At 34.6% G+C, this 18,414-nt stretch overlaps 4 protein-coding genes across 7 annotated transcripts; 2 read left to right on the top strand and 2 right to left on the bottom strand.

Moving 5' to 3' along the window:
* Positions 1 to 98: 98 nt before the first annotated feature.
* Positions 99 to 6,893, top strand: LOC143355253 (uncharacterized). 2 transcript variants are annotated; one of them, XM_076789943.1, is made up of 11 exons: positions 99 to 2,421; positions 2,500 to 2,578; positions 3,220 to 3,504; positions 3,794 to 4,465; positions 4,536 to 4,875; positions 4,957 to 5,297; positions 5,366 to 5,591; positions 5,667 to 6,005; positions 6,114 to 6,264; positions 6,349 to 6,512; positions 6,586 to 6,893. In XM_076789943.1, the coding sequence occupies exons 4-11, from the start codon at positions 3,849 to 3,851 to the stop codon at positions 6,883 to 6,885; spliced, it is 2,478 nt and encodes an 825-aa protein (XP_076646058.1). In that variant the 5' UTR covers positions 99 to 2,421; positions 2,500 to 2,578; positions 3,220 to 3,504; positions 3,794 to 3,848; the 3' UTR covers positions 6,886 to 6,893. The 2 variants fall into 2 exon arrangements, with proteins under 2 accessions (XP_076646058.1, XP_076646057.1); XM_076789942.1 differs by lacking the exons at positions 99 to 2,421; positions 2,500 to 2,578 and having other exon boundaries at positions 2,907 to 3,504.
* Positions 6,894 to 6,940: 47 nt separating this feature from the next.
* On the bottom strand, positions 6,941 to 8,038 carry Sem1 (Suppressor of exocyst mutations 1). Its single transcript, XM_076789947.1, has 3 exons — positions 7,872 to 8,038; positions 7,690 to 7,786; positions 6,941 to 7,393 (listed from the first exon to the last, which is right to left on the bottom strand). The coding sequence occupies exons 1-3, from the start codon at positions 8,032 to 8,034 to the stop codon at positions 7,345 to 7,347; spliced, it is 309 nt and encodes a 102-aa protein (XP_076646062.1). The 5' UTR covers positions 8,035 to 8,038; the 3' UTR covers positions 6,941 to 7,344.
* A 2,017-nt stretch (positions 8,039 to 10,055) lies between these two features.
* Positions 10,056 to 13,760, top strand: LOC143354866 (uncharacterized). The gene is made up of 3 exons (XM_076789241.1): positions 10,056 to 10,380; positions 11,530 to 12,941; positions 13,228 to 13,760. The coding sequence occupies exons 1-3, from the start codon at positions 10,056 to 10,058 to the stop codon at positions 13,675 to 13,677; spliced, it is 2,187 nt and encodes a 728-aa protein (XP_076645356.1). The 3' UTR covers positions 13,678 to 13,760.
* Positions 13,761 to 13,844: 84 nt separating this feature from the next.
* Positions 13,845 to 18,210, bottom strand: LOC143355252 (venom acid phosphatase Acph-1). Of its 3 annotated transcripts, none has more exons than XM_076789940.1 (7): positions 17,593 to 17,780; positions 16,681 to 16,808; positions 16,368 to 16,484; positions 15,525 to 15,738; positions 15,196 to 15,404; positions 14,573 to 14,914; positions 13,845 to 14,279 (listed from the first exon to the last, which is right to left on the bottom strand). In XM_076789940.1, exons 2-7 carry the CDS (start codon positions 16,759 to 16,761, stop codon positions 14,016 to 14,018), a joined length of 1,227 nt encoding a protein of 408 aa, XP_076646055.1. In that variant the 5' UTR covers positions 16,762 to 16,808; positions 17,593 to 17,780; the 3' UTR covers positions 13,845 to 14,015. The 3 variants fall into 3 exon arrangements, with proteins under 3 accessions (XP_076646055.1, XP_076646056.1, XP_076646054.1); XM_076789939.1 differs by lacking the exon at positions 17,593 to 17,780 and adding an exon at positions 18,079 to 18,210 and having other exon boundaries at positions 13,846 to 14,279; XM_076789941.1 differs by lacking the exons at positions 16,368 to 16,484; positions 16,681 to 16,808; positions 17,593 to 17,780 and adding an exon at positions 18,079 to 18,207.
* Positions 18,211 to 18,414: the final 204 nt, after the last annotated feature.

Below are 18,414 nucleotides of genomic sequence, written 5' to 3'. Positions count from 1 at the left end.
TGTGGTTTTGGGAAACGAAAATTACTGAAGTGCCTTTATTCTACACATTTATCAGACTGTACTTTACTTTGTAGTTTATACAACACGACTGTTTGTTATTAACGTTAATTAATTTATTGATAATCTCCTCGGCCATTGCAACGAGCCCTTTCTCGGTCCCGCAAAACGTGTATACGCAGGCATACATGGGTATCTACACACGCATACATACAGACACACACACGCAAAGGCTTACTTGTTATCGTACGCGCACTTAATTTGGTATTTGCGATATCTGCACGGGGTGGTAATCGACGAGAGCGAAAGTATACGACAGGAAATAAAGGAAAATACCGTAACCAGGCGCATCAACGTCGGCTCATATTGCTGCCTGGCGTATTGTTCTTCTTATTATACCATATGATTAATGATAATAAAACTGTATTATATAATAAGTAGATGTCGGATTATGTGAATCTTATCGCGGTCGATATCATTGGCGAACGTTCAACATGATGACATAATAGTCGCTGAACAAATTGCGATTTCGTGCCCGGCGAGGTTCGGGAGAAATATTGTGTTTTGGTTTCTCGTGACACTTTACTCTGGATGCAGTGTACTCTGGCAACCAGCCAATCTATGTGTAACTTTAAGTGACTGTATTTTCGTTCGATTTCGGAGGAAGGGGTAAAGAAGATCTTTCGCAGCGATGAAAAAAAAAGTTACTCATTTCTGTTTTGCCTATAATCCGTTCAAGACCCGGCAAGAATGTTCGAACAGGAACTTTATTGGAATGGCATGTACCGTATCGATCAGGTATACCGCGTGCAAAGATCTACATTCAAATGTTTTCGTTTCCTAAAAATAGTCGGTGAACAGTAACTAATGGACTTTAGCGTTCCGCGCGAGATCTTGATCGAAACGTTCCGCCCAGAGATCACGACGGAATCTCGCCAGAAGCGATTCAATTTGACGAGACTACGGTGTTCGTGTGACTCCGTGAGTTATTTATTTCCGTTTCAACCTGCGAGCCTTCGTGTTGTTCCTCGCGGAACGATCATCTCTAGGCTTATCGTTGGACGCACGTTTCGGATCCGTCGATAGAAGACCGGCTGCGATCTTCTGTTCAACGTGGTGTCTTCGGTTGGCCCAGGGACGGCTGATTTTAGCCGTTTCCTCGAAGTCGAAGGCGCCGGGTGAACCGTAACCCAAGACGACCGGCAAAACTGCGATACAAATAAAGAAATAGCGAAAATAGCTGTCGGTAGTCGAACGGATGCTTATGGCTGTTGGGGAGCGCGTGCCGGGAGTCCCCGGGAGCTTCTTCTAGCCTTACAAGGCCCCCGAGTGACTTACGTTTATTCCGACGCTTCGACGACTAAAATTAGAGCGTGCACTCCTCGGGGCTTGCATGCACATGCATGCGTCCATGCACCTGCATGGGGTGGATCCGCGCCAGTTTAGACTGACTATCGCGCGCCGACTCTCTTCGTAAGTCGGGCACGTGTTGAACAATTTCAAGAGGAGGACGGATCGGTTCGACCGCGCATAACGCTATAACTCGCACGCATTTACGTGCTGGCTATTAATACGAACAAACTTGACTAATAAGGCAATCGTTACGATAATGTCCAAATTAGTTCAGAATACTTTTTATTTGAACTTAATTGATTTATGTTTGCTATTTGTTGTCGGGGCGCTTCGCAACGCACGGTCGGCTATTTCTATAACATAAGTCGAATTAGTTAAACAATTTTCATGTCACAAAATTGGTTAAAACTGGGTCGATAAAATAATATTCAATATTCTTTATATTGGTCCAGGATAGGAATGTTGTAAATTTTTTCGCATGGTTGGGTATATCAATATTTTTCCATTGTTACGTTTAGGATACACTGCTGTTGGGGTAAATTCAAAATTTAGCTGCTTAGCAACTTGCAGCTAAGACAAGTTTTTTATTTAGAAAGTAATAAGTAGAAGAAAGTCGTGCAACGAGCTGAGAAGGAGAGTGTGATGCAAGGGATAATAATTTAATAGCAATTCCTATGCTGACTATTGTTTAAATCACTTGTTTTTACAATCAGTGACAATCGCCAACTCTTTAACTAGTCTTTCCGAGACAGTTTAAACATTCAATGTTGAAAAAAAAATTAGAAGAATTTAGACTGCAAAAAATGATCTCGTATCCAATAAATGTCGCTGCCATTTTGAAAACCAAAGAATTGGATATCAAGCGATTTTACGAAAGAAAACGTTGAACGTCAATCGTAAATATAGATATATTATTGTATAGATATATCTTTCGACGAATCTAATAAAAAATTTCTCCGAGTCTTGTACAATGATAACATATCTACAATAAGCCAGACTACAATAAAAGCATTCAGTATTGTCTCAAACGGTGCTATCACTACCGTTGATACGAATCGATTCCTTCCAATGGTATAACATTATTCTTTATCATTAGTATTTTATAAAAATGTGTTAATCCAATTTAAACTGTCGGTTTAAAAATTTTAGCACATTCGAGGATTAAAATTTGTGTAATGTTGTTCACATTTCAAGAAGAAGAAACTAAATATTTAAACTAAATAGTAAGGTAAGTCATAAATCATAGATCATAACTCGATCCAAATATTGTAACCGCTTCTTTTCATCTTTGCTGTAAAGTCCAAAAATTAATTAAAAGATAGGAAATAATAGCAGAATACGTTTGTCAATTAATAACAAAAAATACTTGACTTCATATTTCTGGTTTAACAGTGTATTATAAAAGTAAAAAAACGTAAAATAGTCAAATTTTTGAATACAGATAAAAAATTATAGTTAAGACAATATAAATTATTTATAAAAAGCAATTCTTTTTATTTTTCTTTTCATAAAAAGTATGATCTAATTGATACTTTTGTCGAAGCAATAAATTAATAATTATATAGTACGACCTATACGTTGCATCTATACGTATAGCTCATGCTCAATCGTCCCACACGTCTCCTTTATGTATGCATACGCTTGTCACAACGGAGCATATGTTAGCGCGCTTCTTTATCAACAAAAAGTGAACGACAATTACTCGTACAATACCTCGTACTTGTGATATAATACTTCGCATGCGAGTGCGTTGCACCGCGATTTTCGTATTTATTTGAGCTCAATTTCAATCGATATACACATGTCATACGGTGTTATTTGTGCTACACGAAGAAAAACTACGCTGTTACAATGTCTGTTGCGTTGAAGCGGAAACAATAGGAGTGACGATGAATAGATGCAGAACTGTCAGATTCGCGAAGATGTCCTTCGTTCGTTCTGTGCAGTAAAAAATTTAAATAAAATGGTCGTCCAGACTCACGTGCGAATAAACACGAGTATTCTAAGATAGAGAGTTACAAATATCGTAGTGCATGAGAGATCCACACTTGTACAATAAGAATTTGGTGATTGGATTCGAGAGGAAATGGAAAACACTGAGGTTAAATTTCGAATTATGATGTCAATTATGACGAATCATTTTAAGAGCAAAAGGTACATTTTACAATTTCACTTAAAGTTATAAAACACTAATGTTGCCTCTTTAAAAAAGTTAAAGAATCTTGTCTTTTAAAAACAAGCAACAGTATGTTGATTGAATGGAAATTTATATTTAAAATATGATTTTAAGTATAATCATTTTTCGTCTTAAATTGAACTTTATCATTTCTTGATTACATAATCAGTACAGTAAGAGTTACATTATTTGGTGAATATGAAGTGAAACATTTTATTTTGCTTTAAATTATTTTATGCTTTAGTAATAAAACTGTGTTTCTTACAGGTTTATATTCCATTGGTACGAAGTATAATGTTAAAGTTATTATTAATGTTGGACTATGTTTATAATGGGGAAAATTATACCAATGAGCTGGTTGAACCAGATATTGTTGATTTTAAGTATATTGGGTGCTAGTTTGTCTTTAGTTATACAGGAATGGGCTGGCCTCACGCCATTACCAATTTATGTTTCTATATTATGGATTATTTTTATTCTAATAATGTCAGTATGGCTCAGTTGTTACCTATTTCAACTTGCATTAAAAGCAAGAAACCCACTTAGCATAACATTCCTCGATGACTGGTTATATCAAAAGTTAGTAAGTAGTTTAAAATTACCTGTGGACAAGAAATCAGTAAAAGCGCTCACTGAGAAAAAGATAGATAAAGATTCAAGAACAAAAAGTATAGATAGAAAAGTATCGAAAGAAAGAAGCATTTCTTCGAGAAGAAAAAGATCAATAGGTGTGAATGATTTAGTGAAAGAAATAAACTCAAAATGTATACGAGTATGGTATGAGTCTATCAGTAACGACAAATCATTTCCGGATGAAGCACAAGAATTACTTAAAAAATTATTGACCAAACTGTTCTATCAAATTCATTTAATAGACAAGGTGAAGCTTACCCATCAGTTAGCCAATGTACTTCTTTTACATTTTAAAGAATATCACAGGTATCAGTTTTCATTTATACATTTATGAAAAAAAATTATTATTATTACAAGTAATTCCTTTATATTATAGAGCATCAAGACGAGTAGAAAAAGGGACAGCAAAAAGTATGAGAGAAGCATTCAAATATTTGCATCCTGGTTCCCGTAATGCATCGACTTTGGAACATATGCTTCATCAAACGATCAGTATCTTAGCACAAGAATTTTTACAATGGGAACTAACGAGTTCGTTGCCATGTAAATTATTACTGTCTATTCTAGCAAAAAGACTATTATTACTTATAGAAACAGTCAGTTCTCCAGATTGGCTTTTTCAAAGCATATTAGAGTTATTAGAGCCTACATTAAACGATGGTGCTAAAATTCAGGATAAAGTGAAAAGCACAGAAGAAAATAAATTACGCACAAAAGTACAGCATATTTTTCAAAAATTCTATATTTATCATTAGTCAATTAATTATCTTGCATTGAAACAGTAATGATTGTTTTAGAAATTGGTATCTGAAACTTTGTGCGATGGTATAACATCTTCAACAGCTGTCATAATACCAAGGCCAATACCAAACTTAGACACCTCTACAAAAGCGACAACTGAAAGTAAGAATAAAACTTCGGCAAAGGAAAAAATTCTGAACGAAGGAAGACCTATTTTGCGCTTAGACAATTTACCCACAGAACATAGAGGTCTTTGGGGTCAAAGTATGTCAGAAGGAGATATTGAATTAGATGAAGATAAGTTATCTCCAGTGTATGAAGATACTACAGATTTTGCAACAACAATTGCTAGACTGAGGACTGTATTACAACAAAAGTCAACTGTATCTACTCCTTTGTAAGTTCCAAATAGGTTTTAACTTTTCAATTAAATAGTGAACATCCTTTTACATTGTGTATTTCCAGACATGTTGAAGAAAAATCGTACGCAGTATACGAAGGTAGTCAATTTACAAATCTACTGATTCCTTGGACAGAATTTCGTACTGAACCTGATGGTTCACAACAATTACTATATTGCATTCAATTCGATGACGTGGAACAACGCGGAGTTGATTTGTTTGAAACTACGACGGCAACTGTTAGGAGACAATATCGTGATTTCGTTCAGTTACATGCTAGTTTACAAGAGGTAATTTGAAATTTAAACATTTGGTTACATTTCAATGTTTTATTTCATTTAGTTATCATAACATATGAAATGTAGATTCCAGAATTAGCACCCATCATGAAGGATTTAGTATTGCCAGAAGGTGGGCGTATTGAGTTAGAAAATTATATCATAATTCTAACTACACGGTTAGCTAGTGTATGTCCACCACAATTGCGACATTTTCTACGTCCAAGCAGTGGTGCTGATAAAAAAGCAGATGTTGTTGCTCCTCGACTTGATAGGTTTTTAGCTAAAACTGTGAGCGGAGTTTTCAACACTTTAAAAACAGTTGTTCCGGGTTTTGAAGTTGAACAGGAAGAAGAAATTGTTCAATTACCTACCTTAATGCCTCTATCTGATATACCATGGAGATTTGTGGAGGACATTAAAACGGTAATGACATAAAATGTATATCTAGATAAAAGTATATCTAATATATTTAAAATTTTTCATGGTTTATTCTATTAAAATATGTATACAGATTTTTTTGAATTTGTACAGAAAAGTTTGGCAAGCGAACTACAAAAATTAGTTGCTGACAGAACTGATTATTCTATAGACACAGCTTACGAAGCTGTGGATTCGGTAGAGGGAAGCAATGATAATGCACTGATAACTCATTGGTTAGAAACAGTAAATGATTCTTACGAAGGTAAATGCATACTATGCATGCTTTGCTTACACATATTGGAAAGTATTTAATAAGTATGCTCTTGTTTCTTGGTTCCTTTGACAGAAGAAGCAGATGAATTGGATTCTCATCTAACGTTAACATGTGCTGCTGTAGATATTATCTGTGAATTATTAGCTGGTGTTGGAAGTAATAATGCATTGCAACAAGAAGCAGTTGTTAGATGGACTAAATTACTATTTGGAAATGTCACTGAATCTGTGTTACAGGTAAAAATTCATTTTTGATATTTATAACTAGTATTTTTAAGATTGATTACCGAGTTTTTATTATTGTTTGCAGACTACAGTTCTTCAAGCCTTTGATTACTTGAGTACTAAAACATTTCATAATGTACGAACCAAAGTTTCTGATGAACCATTAGTGCAAGTAAGGGAAAACCTTGAGCAGGAAATATTAATTAAAATTTCTAATGATGTGAGATTAATATTCGGCGAAGATACGATAAATATTCTAAGATATCTACTTGGTTCTTATGAAATAAAGAAAATTAATATTGATTTGAACCTACAAATATTAGACGTTCTAACATCACAACTGCTAATCTCATGTAGGTCAGCTTATAATCGTGCAATTTCTTAATAGTTCAATTCTTCTTCTTTCATTTATTCAAAACCAAGCAGTTCATAGAAAGGTATACATTATTCAAATAAATTTATTGGTATTTAAAATGGTGAAGTATTGACATAATTTTAGTCACTAAGGAATTGATGTGCCATAGTACATTTGTTGACAATTTAGAACTATCAAGATTTCAAAAACTGTACCTGATTATATATTTAAAATAAGGATGCCAAGTATTTTTTCCATTAAACTGACTTATAAGTTGAATGATGTGTAATATACATATTAGGTACTATATGCATTTAAACTGTACATTCGTATTTAACGTTTAAGTTTTGTACAAATATTTATGAAAAACCATTATATTTCACAATTAATAAAAGTTAACAATATACATGAAATTTAAATGTTTGCAAGACCTCAATAGTCTAATACATGTTCATTCTTATGATTAATAACGCATAGTTTATAATTTACTTAATTCTCCTTCTCTTCAGTTTTAACCTTTTGCTTCTCTAGTTGGGCTCTGAAATTAATAAACGTATTTTAGAAAATATGATGTAAGCTTCAATATTGCAATATGATAATATTTTATATTACTGAAACTGATGATGATTCATCAGTTCAATTAATTCATATAAATAGACCTTGGCCTTGTTACTTGTAAATAAAAATCATTAATTTAATAATATAGTAATATATCATGTTGTGACATAAATTAAATTTTCCAAGACCGTTCAAGCATAAATAAACAATTTAAAAATATTATCATCTCTTTAGTACATTTGTTTAACATGAATATTTGTTTTTTAACAAAAATACCTCAATTGTTGATTAAAATCATCTTCTACATCGTCGTCGTCCCAATTGTCTTCCCAAACACTAATATCTTGATTGTCTTCGTCTGCCGCGGTCCAATCTACCAAGTCATTCAATAATTTGAGGTTAGGTTTGGACATTTCCAATATTATACAAGAAGAATTTGTGATTTTATATTTGTATACCTTCCGCATGAAATTCTTCAAATTCATCGTCCTCCTCCAACAATCCCAAATCCACTTTCGCTTTATCGTTCTTAGTGTCAGTCATTTTCAAAAATGACAGGGGCACACAATTCTTTTGCACACGATAGAAAGCAATCAGAACGTACAGACACAGACGACGCATAGGAGTAGACCAATCACCATATGGGGTTTCGTGTCTCACGATCTGAGATCTTGCGCCCTCTACGCTGACGAACGATTAATTTTGCAACTAGATCCACGAGAAGCTTAGACCATATCACCGACGAGATATATATAAAGACTGCCAGCCCCAAACTGCGAGTCTCAAAGTGGGTGCCAGGTGGGTGCTGGGATCGGTCGGTAACGGCCCCAATCACCGACGACATATATATAAAGACTGCCAGCCTTACGGGTGTTTTCTACTGCACTCTAGGATAGATTTTGGCTGGAGTAAGAAACAGAAGGCCAACGACGGTATTTCGTCGGTGCAGAAGCCCACTAAGGAAATTCTCGTCGGTGAGAAGGTGATTCATCACGGACCAATATCGATTATCAAATGTTATATTCTCCGACCAGAGTTTGGCAAAATATTTATCTAAATAAAAATTTCGAATAACGAATAAAAGATAAAAAAATTTTTATTTCCTTATTCGAAGGTTCGAATTAAAAAAGTATCTTTATTCGACGAGTATCGAATAAATAATTTTATTCGACGAGAATTTATCGGACGAAAAAAGATAATTTTTTTTATTCGAACTTCGAATAATTTTTTCATCTTTTATCTGTATTTTCTATTCGAAGGCTTCTAATAAATCTTCGAATTACTTTTAAGAGCCCGCGGGCAGCTCGGGCAGCCCGGGCAGGAGCCCGAGCCCGCGGGCAGCTCGGGCAGCCCGGGCAGGAGCCCGAGCCCGCGGGCAGCTCCCGTAAGGCTGGCAGTCTTTATATATATCTCGTCGGTGACCATATACCCATAAAAATGTAGGGACCTCCGATAGGAGGAATGACAACTTTAAGCAAAAAATATAAATTTTAAGAACAGGAACTTCGGAAAATTCGGAAGCAAATTTCAGTTAGAAATCCAGAAAAAAATTACGATGTTTATTACTGTACCTCGTCTGTGATCAAATCTGATCAAATACAAATGATTGAGGAGTTGTGTTCGCGATGTTATGACTATATGTTCAAATTATATTTTTTTATTCGATGTCATTATGTTATATATTTATAATTAATAAATTGCCCAGGTTCTGGTCAATGCTAAAAATGAGTCGGTGGCAGCACTGTATAAGGATCGCCGAAACCTTGGGCGTGAGCACTCTCATATCCTCTCTGCTTTCAGTTACAATTTGCTACGTTATGAAGCGCACAAGTTTATGATTTTTGGCGGTATTTGTTGTTCAATATTATTACGAGGGATTTAAAAATATAATTTAACGTTCTTGAAACATGTATGTTTCTAGACATTTTTTTGTACATTAAAGGTAATATCTTAATAATTAATTATATGTATTCTTATGGAAAATTGCTATGCTACATCTGCAGTCTAACATCTGGTATAATAATGAACAACTTAATATCAGTGTAATAAATTAACATAAAAATAAATTAAGGAAATTAAATTAAATAAGATAAAGAATATGCAATTTACTACTTCTACTAAGTTTACGCGAATGTCTTGAACCGTTAAGTAAAATTAAATGACTCTTGATAAGAATATTGTCCGAATAATTTGCAATACTTGGCACAATTCAAAATTGAAATATTTTGAACTGCTCAAACATTTAAATGAAATGAGATTTTTGTTTCATAATTTAATATTTCAGATGTACGCTGACACTGTAGATATTGAACAAATAGAAAGTCATATTGAAAATCGCAATGAAGTACTTCTCGAATTGCGAGAAATATATAAAAAAAATTCAGGTGTTTGCACAACGGATTTAGGTTGCGTAAGAATAACTACAGGCAAGGCCGGTTTTATAAAAGTACAATAGTTTGCGAACAAGTATACGATCCTTTTGGCTCAGAGATATTATTTCTTTTTGGTTATAAATTAAGAAAAATACATTCCTCAAAAGAAAAGTTGTGGATGAGAATTATAAATTTCCGATACCGCCCTTGACTAAAAATCATAAATCATAAAAGAAATAAAAAAAATTATGAAATAAAAGATTAAAGATTATGTTTAACAATGAAGCAGATGCGCAAGAAGAGTCGAGTTTGTCGATTGTGGAGGACACTTTGGAAATTAATAGTAAGAGCTTAAAGAAATTTTCTGAAGTGGATGATACGAAATGTTATAGATGCAAGCATTTTCTAAGCATTCCACAAAATTTTCTCGAAGGATGTGAAACGACGTCAAATTTCACGGAAGAATATGAGGCTGACATAAGATTCTTACAGGCTGTTGTCTGGTTAAAAGCGACGACGAGAGTTGTGAAAGATATCTCACTCGAGAAGATGCGTTTGTTATTCCACAAACAGTGGAATAATATTTTACTCAAAAGTAATAAAATTTGTCAATACTTTGTATAATTATTTTAATAAAGTTTTCGTTCTTCTGGTTCGAAAGCAATTTAAGTTAAAATTGCAAGATATAGACTATGGTACGAGCAACAATGATATTTTTTTGCACAAATAAAAATAGGTGTCAGAAACAACATTTTTATTTAGAAAAAAAATCTCGATACGGAATTCATTCTCAATGATGTAACAGTTGTTATTGAAAGTGTGAATATAAATGTAATACGCTGTGAAAAGACAAAGAAATTATGAATTTTAATGAATCAAAAGTTATCAATTTAGTTTATCAGAAAATTTATATATTAATAAATATTTTCTACATCCACATTATATAAAATTGAATACGACGCTAGGGAAAAGACTGGTTTTTAACACTAAATCGGCATGAGGGTTTGTCGATGTAAATTAAAGTAATAAAGAGCGTTAATAACAAAAGAACTAAGATATTAAAGGAATCGGAAAAGAGAGAAAAATTTAATATTGATGAAATTACTTGTATAGATTAGATTTATCTTATTGTTGTATTGTGCTTTTGCCTTATCACATTAAATATCATAATTTCAAGAACTGAAGTTTAAAATAAATCTGCGCGTTGCAAGATAAACGTCAAGATCATGATGCCATGAGTCACGAATATGCATTGTATGAACTCGTTGATACGGTAAAAGAAAAATAGTGTGGGTTTTTATTTGTTATTGACATCGGCGTGACATAAATAACCCACATCCCGTATGAGACTAAATTTTCCTGCAAATTCTAGGTTCACTTAGAAGCCTAGACTTGTTAGAAAATTTAGCCTAATATTTATGTTGATCAAATTTTACAATAACTTTGATTGTATAGGTACGATCATTTTGTAGTACGGAAGTCGAACTAAAATTGTTATACAATTTTAACGCTAACTGTACCGAACACAAAATGTGACTGATATATTTATGAATATCATAGGACTGAATTTATTTAGATTAGTCGCAATTTTTATAACAATGTGTGCTCGAACGAAGAAAATTTTATAATCTCTAACGGAAGCATCTTCGTAATTTCTATCATTATAAGATAAAAAATGTGAAACCGGTCATTTGATCGGTTGTGGTACAGTTAGTGTTAAATAATATGAATTTAAACATTACAGAGAACGATTCTGGGATTTGCAACAAGGACGTATCTAAAACGTTTTCCAATGATGAAGAGTATGCAAATAAGTGTCCAACTCCGAAATTGTCGTTAATATTGACACAAGAAGCTGATAGAATTTCGGACAATCATTTAGAGATCGACTTACTCCGTAATGATAAACATAATAAAAAGCGTAGTACGACACAGTTCCAGCAACGCACAAACCAAGGCGACGATTTTACGAAAAATATAAGTAACCTATCCATCTGTTCTTCTGAAAGTACACGAAGTTATTTTCGAAGCTTCGTTGGGGATACTGCGATCCATAAAAACCGCATTATTCCGGATTCGCAGAGCGAATACTCATCGTGCTCGGACATGTTTAAAGATTCTGTAGAAAGTCAAGAGGCGAATGATAACACAAGTCAAAAGAAAGTGGATGATAAATTGCACAATAATTCGATCAATAAGTCGATACACTTAACACACTCGCCATCGCAAGGCGAAATGCCTTGTTGCAACAATTCTTCGCAGACAAAGATTCCGGTGTGGAGGATCATCGATCTCTCCGGCAATTTCACTGAAAACAATTCGAGAGATATGTTTAACGACAGCTGTTCGTTGGACAGTAAGAGCGCGAATGATTCACGAAACGATGAGGAGCGGTCGTTGTCAGGGTTAACTATACCTGGGATCACACAAATTATGAGAATACTCGATTCCCAAACGCCCAAATCCCTTAAAAACGACAGCACGTACAACACGTATCAATCTAACGGAGAGTATTATATTTCCCAAAACGAGGACGAGAGTGATTTCTTAAATTTGAAGATCGACAGCATCACTCCGTATCAGAGATGCAGCTTCGTGGACGATCTACAATTTCCTACTGTAAACACGGATGAAAAAGAATGGATTTCCGATAAAAACCAAGAGCCGTGTCTGTCTCCTTTCGAACCGGACGACGAAAGGGTCATTCAGAGTCCCGTACAATATGTTTCATCGTTTCGACCAAATCGACGACGTTCGCAAGCAGGAAATTTGATGGAAGACGAAGCACTTACGGGAACTCGCGAAAAAAGGAGAAAATCGGATTTCGAAAATGAAATCGATACAGTTCGGAGAAACGAAGGGAAACGAGTTTCCTCGGAGTGGTTGAGATTTACACTTGACTCCACGAACGCGAACGACGTTGCTTTTGAATCGATGAAAGTTATTCTTTCGGTGCTCCAGAACGAGAAGCTAGCGAGACAGTACATGGGAAACAGGTGCTGGAAAAATACTATGGAGATGCAGGCAGTGAACGCTGTATTGAATTTTTGCGACGTTTTCGAAGCCGAGAACAAAAGTAAGGCGTGCACGAATGAAATTGTGCAGGCGATTACGAACACGCTAGACAGATGTATTGGTAACACAGAATTGAATAAGGTAAACTAAAAATAGTAATAGAATTGTAAAACACAATGTGTTCAATGAAAAGTTAGGGATCCAATTACTGTGCCTATATTAATTATACTTATTTTTAAAGCATAATGAATTTTAAAAAAAGATCACTAGTTACTTTTTACACACAAACTAGTTACTTTTTAATTTGGGTTTTATGTCGCGTAAACTTCTCGACTTTTTTTTTGTTATCGTAAATGAGACCAGAATGGAGAGAAACAAGCATTACTAAATTAGTATTTACATTCAATTAGAATATTATATATTCTAGGTTACAATATTAGTCCATCAAGCAACCATTATATTGGAATTGTGTGCTTCTATGGGAGTTTGTGTTGAAGTTATAAATCATTTAACAACGAAACTGAAATCGTACGAAAGCATTTTGATTTCCTTGATGGATGGCAAAAAAGCGGATGTTCACAATATCGTAACTCAATTGCATCTTATCTTTTATTCGTTACGTATTTGTTTGGAGACATATCGGTCAGTATTTTCTAGTAAAAATGGCAATAATTTCGAAGAGGATTCAATACCGCCCGTTATTGATTTATGGAAAAAACAATTCGTATTCGAGGGTGTTCTAGTGGAAGAGAGCATTCAGAAACGAGAACGTCGATGGCGAATGATATTGAATGACTTTATGATAATTACCGCGGAAAGTTTTATTCAATTTACAGAAATGGCGCGCAGACTATCCAATATTTTAACATGCAAGTAGCCAGTGTAATTTTAACGACAATGTAATACGTCATTTTAACAATATCGTACAGTGTAAATAAATGCATACGAAATGTACTGTCTTTACTGTAGGTTTTACAGTTTTTATTAACATGTATACAACATTATAAATTATTTATAATAAAATTATTTTAATTTCTTCTATTTTATAAGCGTTCCTTCCAAAAATTATTTTGTATTACATTATTAGTATAAAATACGTAGTTCAAATAGAAATTGTTTTGATCTGTCGCTGCTAATGGTTTAAAAATAAATAATTTACAAGAGATGTGTAAATTAATCATTATTTTTGTTTTATGTATGAAATGTCTATATCGATTAATATACAAGGGAAATGGACAAAAATGAAACTATAAATAATACGCTATATAGTTTCTGAGATTCAGATCGATTGTAAATAACGTCGTTCAATAATATTTCTTCATCCGAGATGTTAACACTCCTCCAATGGCACAACTGTGCCGAGTTTTCCGGTAATAAGTCGAAAACTGCATTTATAAATCTATCCAACGGGCATATTTCTGTACAACCAGGTATCGTCAAAGGTATAGTTTCACCTTCCACTCCTGTATAGTAATTTACCTGCAATAATAATGGTCCAGTTAATGTTCTGTGAAATTAAAAGTGATTTTAAGAACGAGAAATTCTTTCCTCTCCCCAAATGATGTTAATAAACTTAACATAAGCAAGAAAACAATCTTTTTCTATTTTTACAGATAGGGTACGGGACCCAATTACTATAGCAGTGGCAATTAATATAGGCACAGTATTTGGAACCCCCACAGTAATTGGGTCCCTATACAAAAACAAAAAGAAAAATTTATCCGAAGTTGATGCAATTTTAAATGAATTTATTTAAGGAAGACAATACGTACCTTCATCCCGTAGTGTTCAGTTTCATTGTCATAGTAAGTTTCGAAAATTACGGAAGCTGCCTCACTAGGAATATGAGGCGACCATAGATCGAGAGCTTTCAAAATGCCGGCGATGTTCCTGTCGTTACCACTGTACATCATGAGTTTCCGTTGTTTCGATATAACTCCATCTATATATTCTAATGTATTCGCCAAGATTTCTTTGATGAACGTTCCTCCGTTCAGTTTCATCTGCAGAGGAGTTTGCGAAAGAAGATCGTACTCTAGTAACGTTACGTTGTACATATCTCCATCGGGAAAAATATCTTTGGCCCAGTACGGAAGCGATTCGTTCAGAGTAGCCTACGGTTACATTCGCTTTTCAATGCTTCGTTATTTCGTATATCATTTCGTTACACGTAGACCGCGGATTTGATTCATTTCTATAAAAAATCTTCTTGATTTTCGTAGTATCTCTTGAGTAAGATTTTAAAGAAAGTTTAACAGGATTCTCATCTTCTATGCAACATATGATCGTTTTCATAAAAATCCGCGGTCTACGTATGCATATAATACTTGTATTAACCGTAATAAGACAACGTGACACTAGGTAGGTACAAAAGGTAGTACTATGTATGTGTTACTTTTGTTTCGAGGACTGCGTATAAGAGAGCTATGTCGGATGGATGCTGCATTTCTACTCCAGTATAGTTGGACACGTGATCAAGTAGAGGCGTATGATGCAACATTCTTGACTTCACTTCATTCGAAGTTAATACTGTTTGCATATCGGACGCGAAACTTGGACAATTAGACCCTAAAAATAAAGTATCCTTCTCGGCGACCGCATAATCTGCAAGGGTCGATTCGAGTTGATCTTTTAATTCATTACATTCTTTATATCAAGATAGCTGTGCTACATTTTGGATAAAAATTTTTGTCGTGAATTTAATAGTTTTTGCATAATACCTACCTGCAGGTACTGGTTGCCAGTTAATATCATCGCTCCATTTATTTAGTTCCTCTGGTGGCCAGAGACCTGCATTCACCAACTGCGCTGACAACATCGACAGCGGATACTCCGCAGTTCGCATTTTCATTATTTCAACTCTATAGAGTTTACCCAAAAATTCGTCGTACACATCACGGAAATGTGCTCCCAGATTGTACATATTGAGTTTGCCAGTCTGTTGGTAATATATGTATATGTCTTTCAATTAATTATTGCCATGAATTAATTGAAATACACTACACAAATGGGATAACAGCGTCTACAAGTTGATGGAGGAAACATCGGAATGATAAACGTTTAGCTGCATCGAATTATCATATGAATTTAAGATCAAACTTTCAAATTAGCGTCAGAAAAAAGTTTGAAACATTTCTACAATCCGATATATACACAGACTGTTTAATCATGAAATTGACGACGTTCGATCGTATGGAAAAGCTGCATTTTTACTCGTTAGCAAATATTTACATTTTGCTGGGACACTTAAAAATATTTGATTAGTTACAATATGCACAATCTAAGGAAAGTGAAGGAAGCAAGAAGACCATAATGAACATACTATTTGATTTGAATTATTTGATCAGTACCCACCGCTTAGGGGGATTAATTTTAAGTATGTCAGCGATGGAACGTTCATATATTGTTTAGTAAAGGATTCAAGTGAAACGAACTTCATCAAACAAGTAATGATACATCCTTGAATGGAATGGTGTGAATTCAAAAATTGTTTCATTCTTTACATATGAAAAACAGTTCGTATTATTGATAATTTTTCAATTTCATTAGAGAACCTTGCAGACTTACGTTAGGCATATCGATCGGAGCAAAATTGAAGTGATCGTAAGTTAATCTGGCTGGAAAACTTGTGTTGTAGCTGTTTATCATAGTTGAAATTGGAGCGTACGTTTTATGAGCAAAAACCTGAAAAATTTGTATAAATTCTCTTTTTCGATCTCATGAGACGTTGTTTTTCTTATGAAATTTCTGAATTATTTCAAGAAACTACAAACTAACGTAACATATTGTATGTTTGTTGCACTCAAAGTTTTCGAATGTGTGTGTGCGTGCGTGCGCGCGCGCGCGCGCGCGCGTGTGTGGGTACTTATCGCTTGCTTACAATTTGTAATAACTGCAATTCTGGCTTGGCCTTGACTGAGGTTATTAAAATACATAACGAGCAGAATATGCTTGCTTTCATATTCAGTTACGCGGATTTATGCTTTCTTATTATGTTATACGGAATTCCTGGAATCAAATTAATATCAATTAAGACTGTGATGACGAAAACGTTAACTGATTTGGATCATTCGAGGTAGTGATACGTTAGTGTTAGTTTGAATAAAGCGAAAACTGTGAAAAATTTGTTATTATGTAGCTACTACGAAAACAATAAAAAATTTCTTTCGTATATGTTACCTCATGATTGAATTACACGAAATCAAAAGCTCTATGATTTATAATTTGAATATCATCGATACGTAAAAGTGAACATATAATTTAAACCTAATCTTCGTTTACTTTCTGTTAAAATAAATGGCAAAAGAATGCATAAATCTTATTTGGTATACTTCGGTACAGTGGTATACCAAGCAATGTTTTGTTAAATGATTACAGCAGAAATACGTAATGGCAACTGCCTGCTTTTTTGCTTAGTGCAGCATACAGAAGAATGCATTTTGTAATGCGTTCACCGAAATGAAAGGAAATAAACAAGAAATTCGTAATTATGACGGTTCATAACAAAAAAATTTTGTTAATTTGATCGAGGTTGTAAATATGTATTTACGGGAAATTCGTACAATAAACTTATTTCTTGAAACGTGTAGGGGAAGAAGGGGGGGGGGGGGGGTGTTGGGGAAGCTAAGCAAAAATGCAAAAAAATTGATGATCATACATTTTATTTGAGTTTTTATGAACCAATATATAAATATAAGTTAACACTTTAGTCTTTGGTACATAGTTTGAGGAATATTTAAATAAAACTTTGGAGTTATTGAACTTAAAAAAAAAATAGTAGTGAAAAGCCTACCTCGGTGTATGACGGGGTACCGAATGATTATTAAGATTATAAATATTAAATATTAATAAGACCGCGGCAGCACGTGGGCTGTCGTAGACGATTTCGCAACTCTAACTGAAAAACGCATACTCCCCCACCCACTTATATGAACGACCTGTTACGACAAAATGGCTTCCAATTGGCACGTTTGGAAAATTTCTAGCATTTTTCAAATTATCGTTATTTTTATGATACCCTGTCACGCCACCCGTTCCGCTATCACGATAAAAGCCGTAAAAACTCTGAATCGATCTAGTTAGTTTTATGAAGTAATGTGAGAAAGTCACGTTTAGTGAACCTAGTATTAATAGATCACACCTGCATCAGATGCGAACAAATGTTCGCTCGACGTTTATCTCGGATGATAATCTTTATCCAAATTTTTTGCTCAAAGGTCAATCAATCGACTATCGGTCGCAGATCGGACGACAATTCATGAGAATACTTTCCACCTACCTTTTCTTTTCCCCTGGTCAACGGTGTAACGCGCGGCCGCTTATGCGATTACACAATTATCGGTGCACTCTTTGCGACTTCGAACATTCTCTCGCCGATCTGTTAATCGTCCGCTCCGGTGACGTTCCTCTGGTTCACAATAGTTTTCAGCGGGCGAACGGAGTGCAATGCGACAAAGGAGGGGACGCTTGTTCGAAGTTCGCAAAGGACTGCACAACACCTTGCACGCTTACACTTACTCCTTCGTCTGATGATTGCGATCAGATAAAGTGTCTTCGATGTGTCTCCACGCGTTTGTGCATCGCTCGTGCTTAATTTAATCGGCAACCTTCGCGT

This window comes from Halictus rubicundus, chromosome 6 (assembly GCF_050948215.1).
Source record: "Halictus rubicundus isolate RS-2024b chromosome 6, iyHalRubi1_principal, whole genome shotgun sequence".
Taxonomy (NCBI): Eukaryota; Metazoa; Arthropoda; class Insecta; order Hymenoptera; family Halictidae; genus Halictus; species Halictus rubicundus.
The sequence above is the reverse complement of the archived record's forward strand: the minus strand, read 5'-3'. Positions and strand labels throughout refer to the sequence as shown.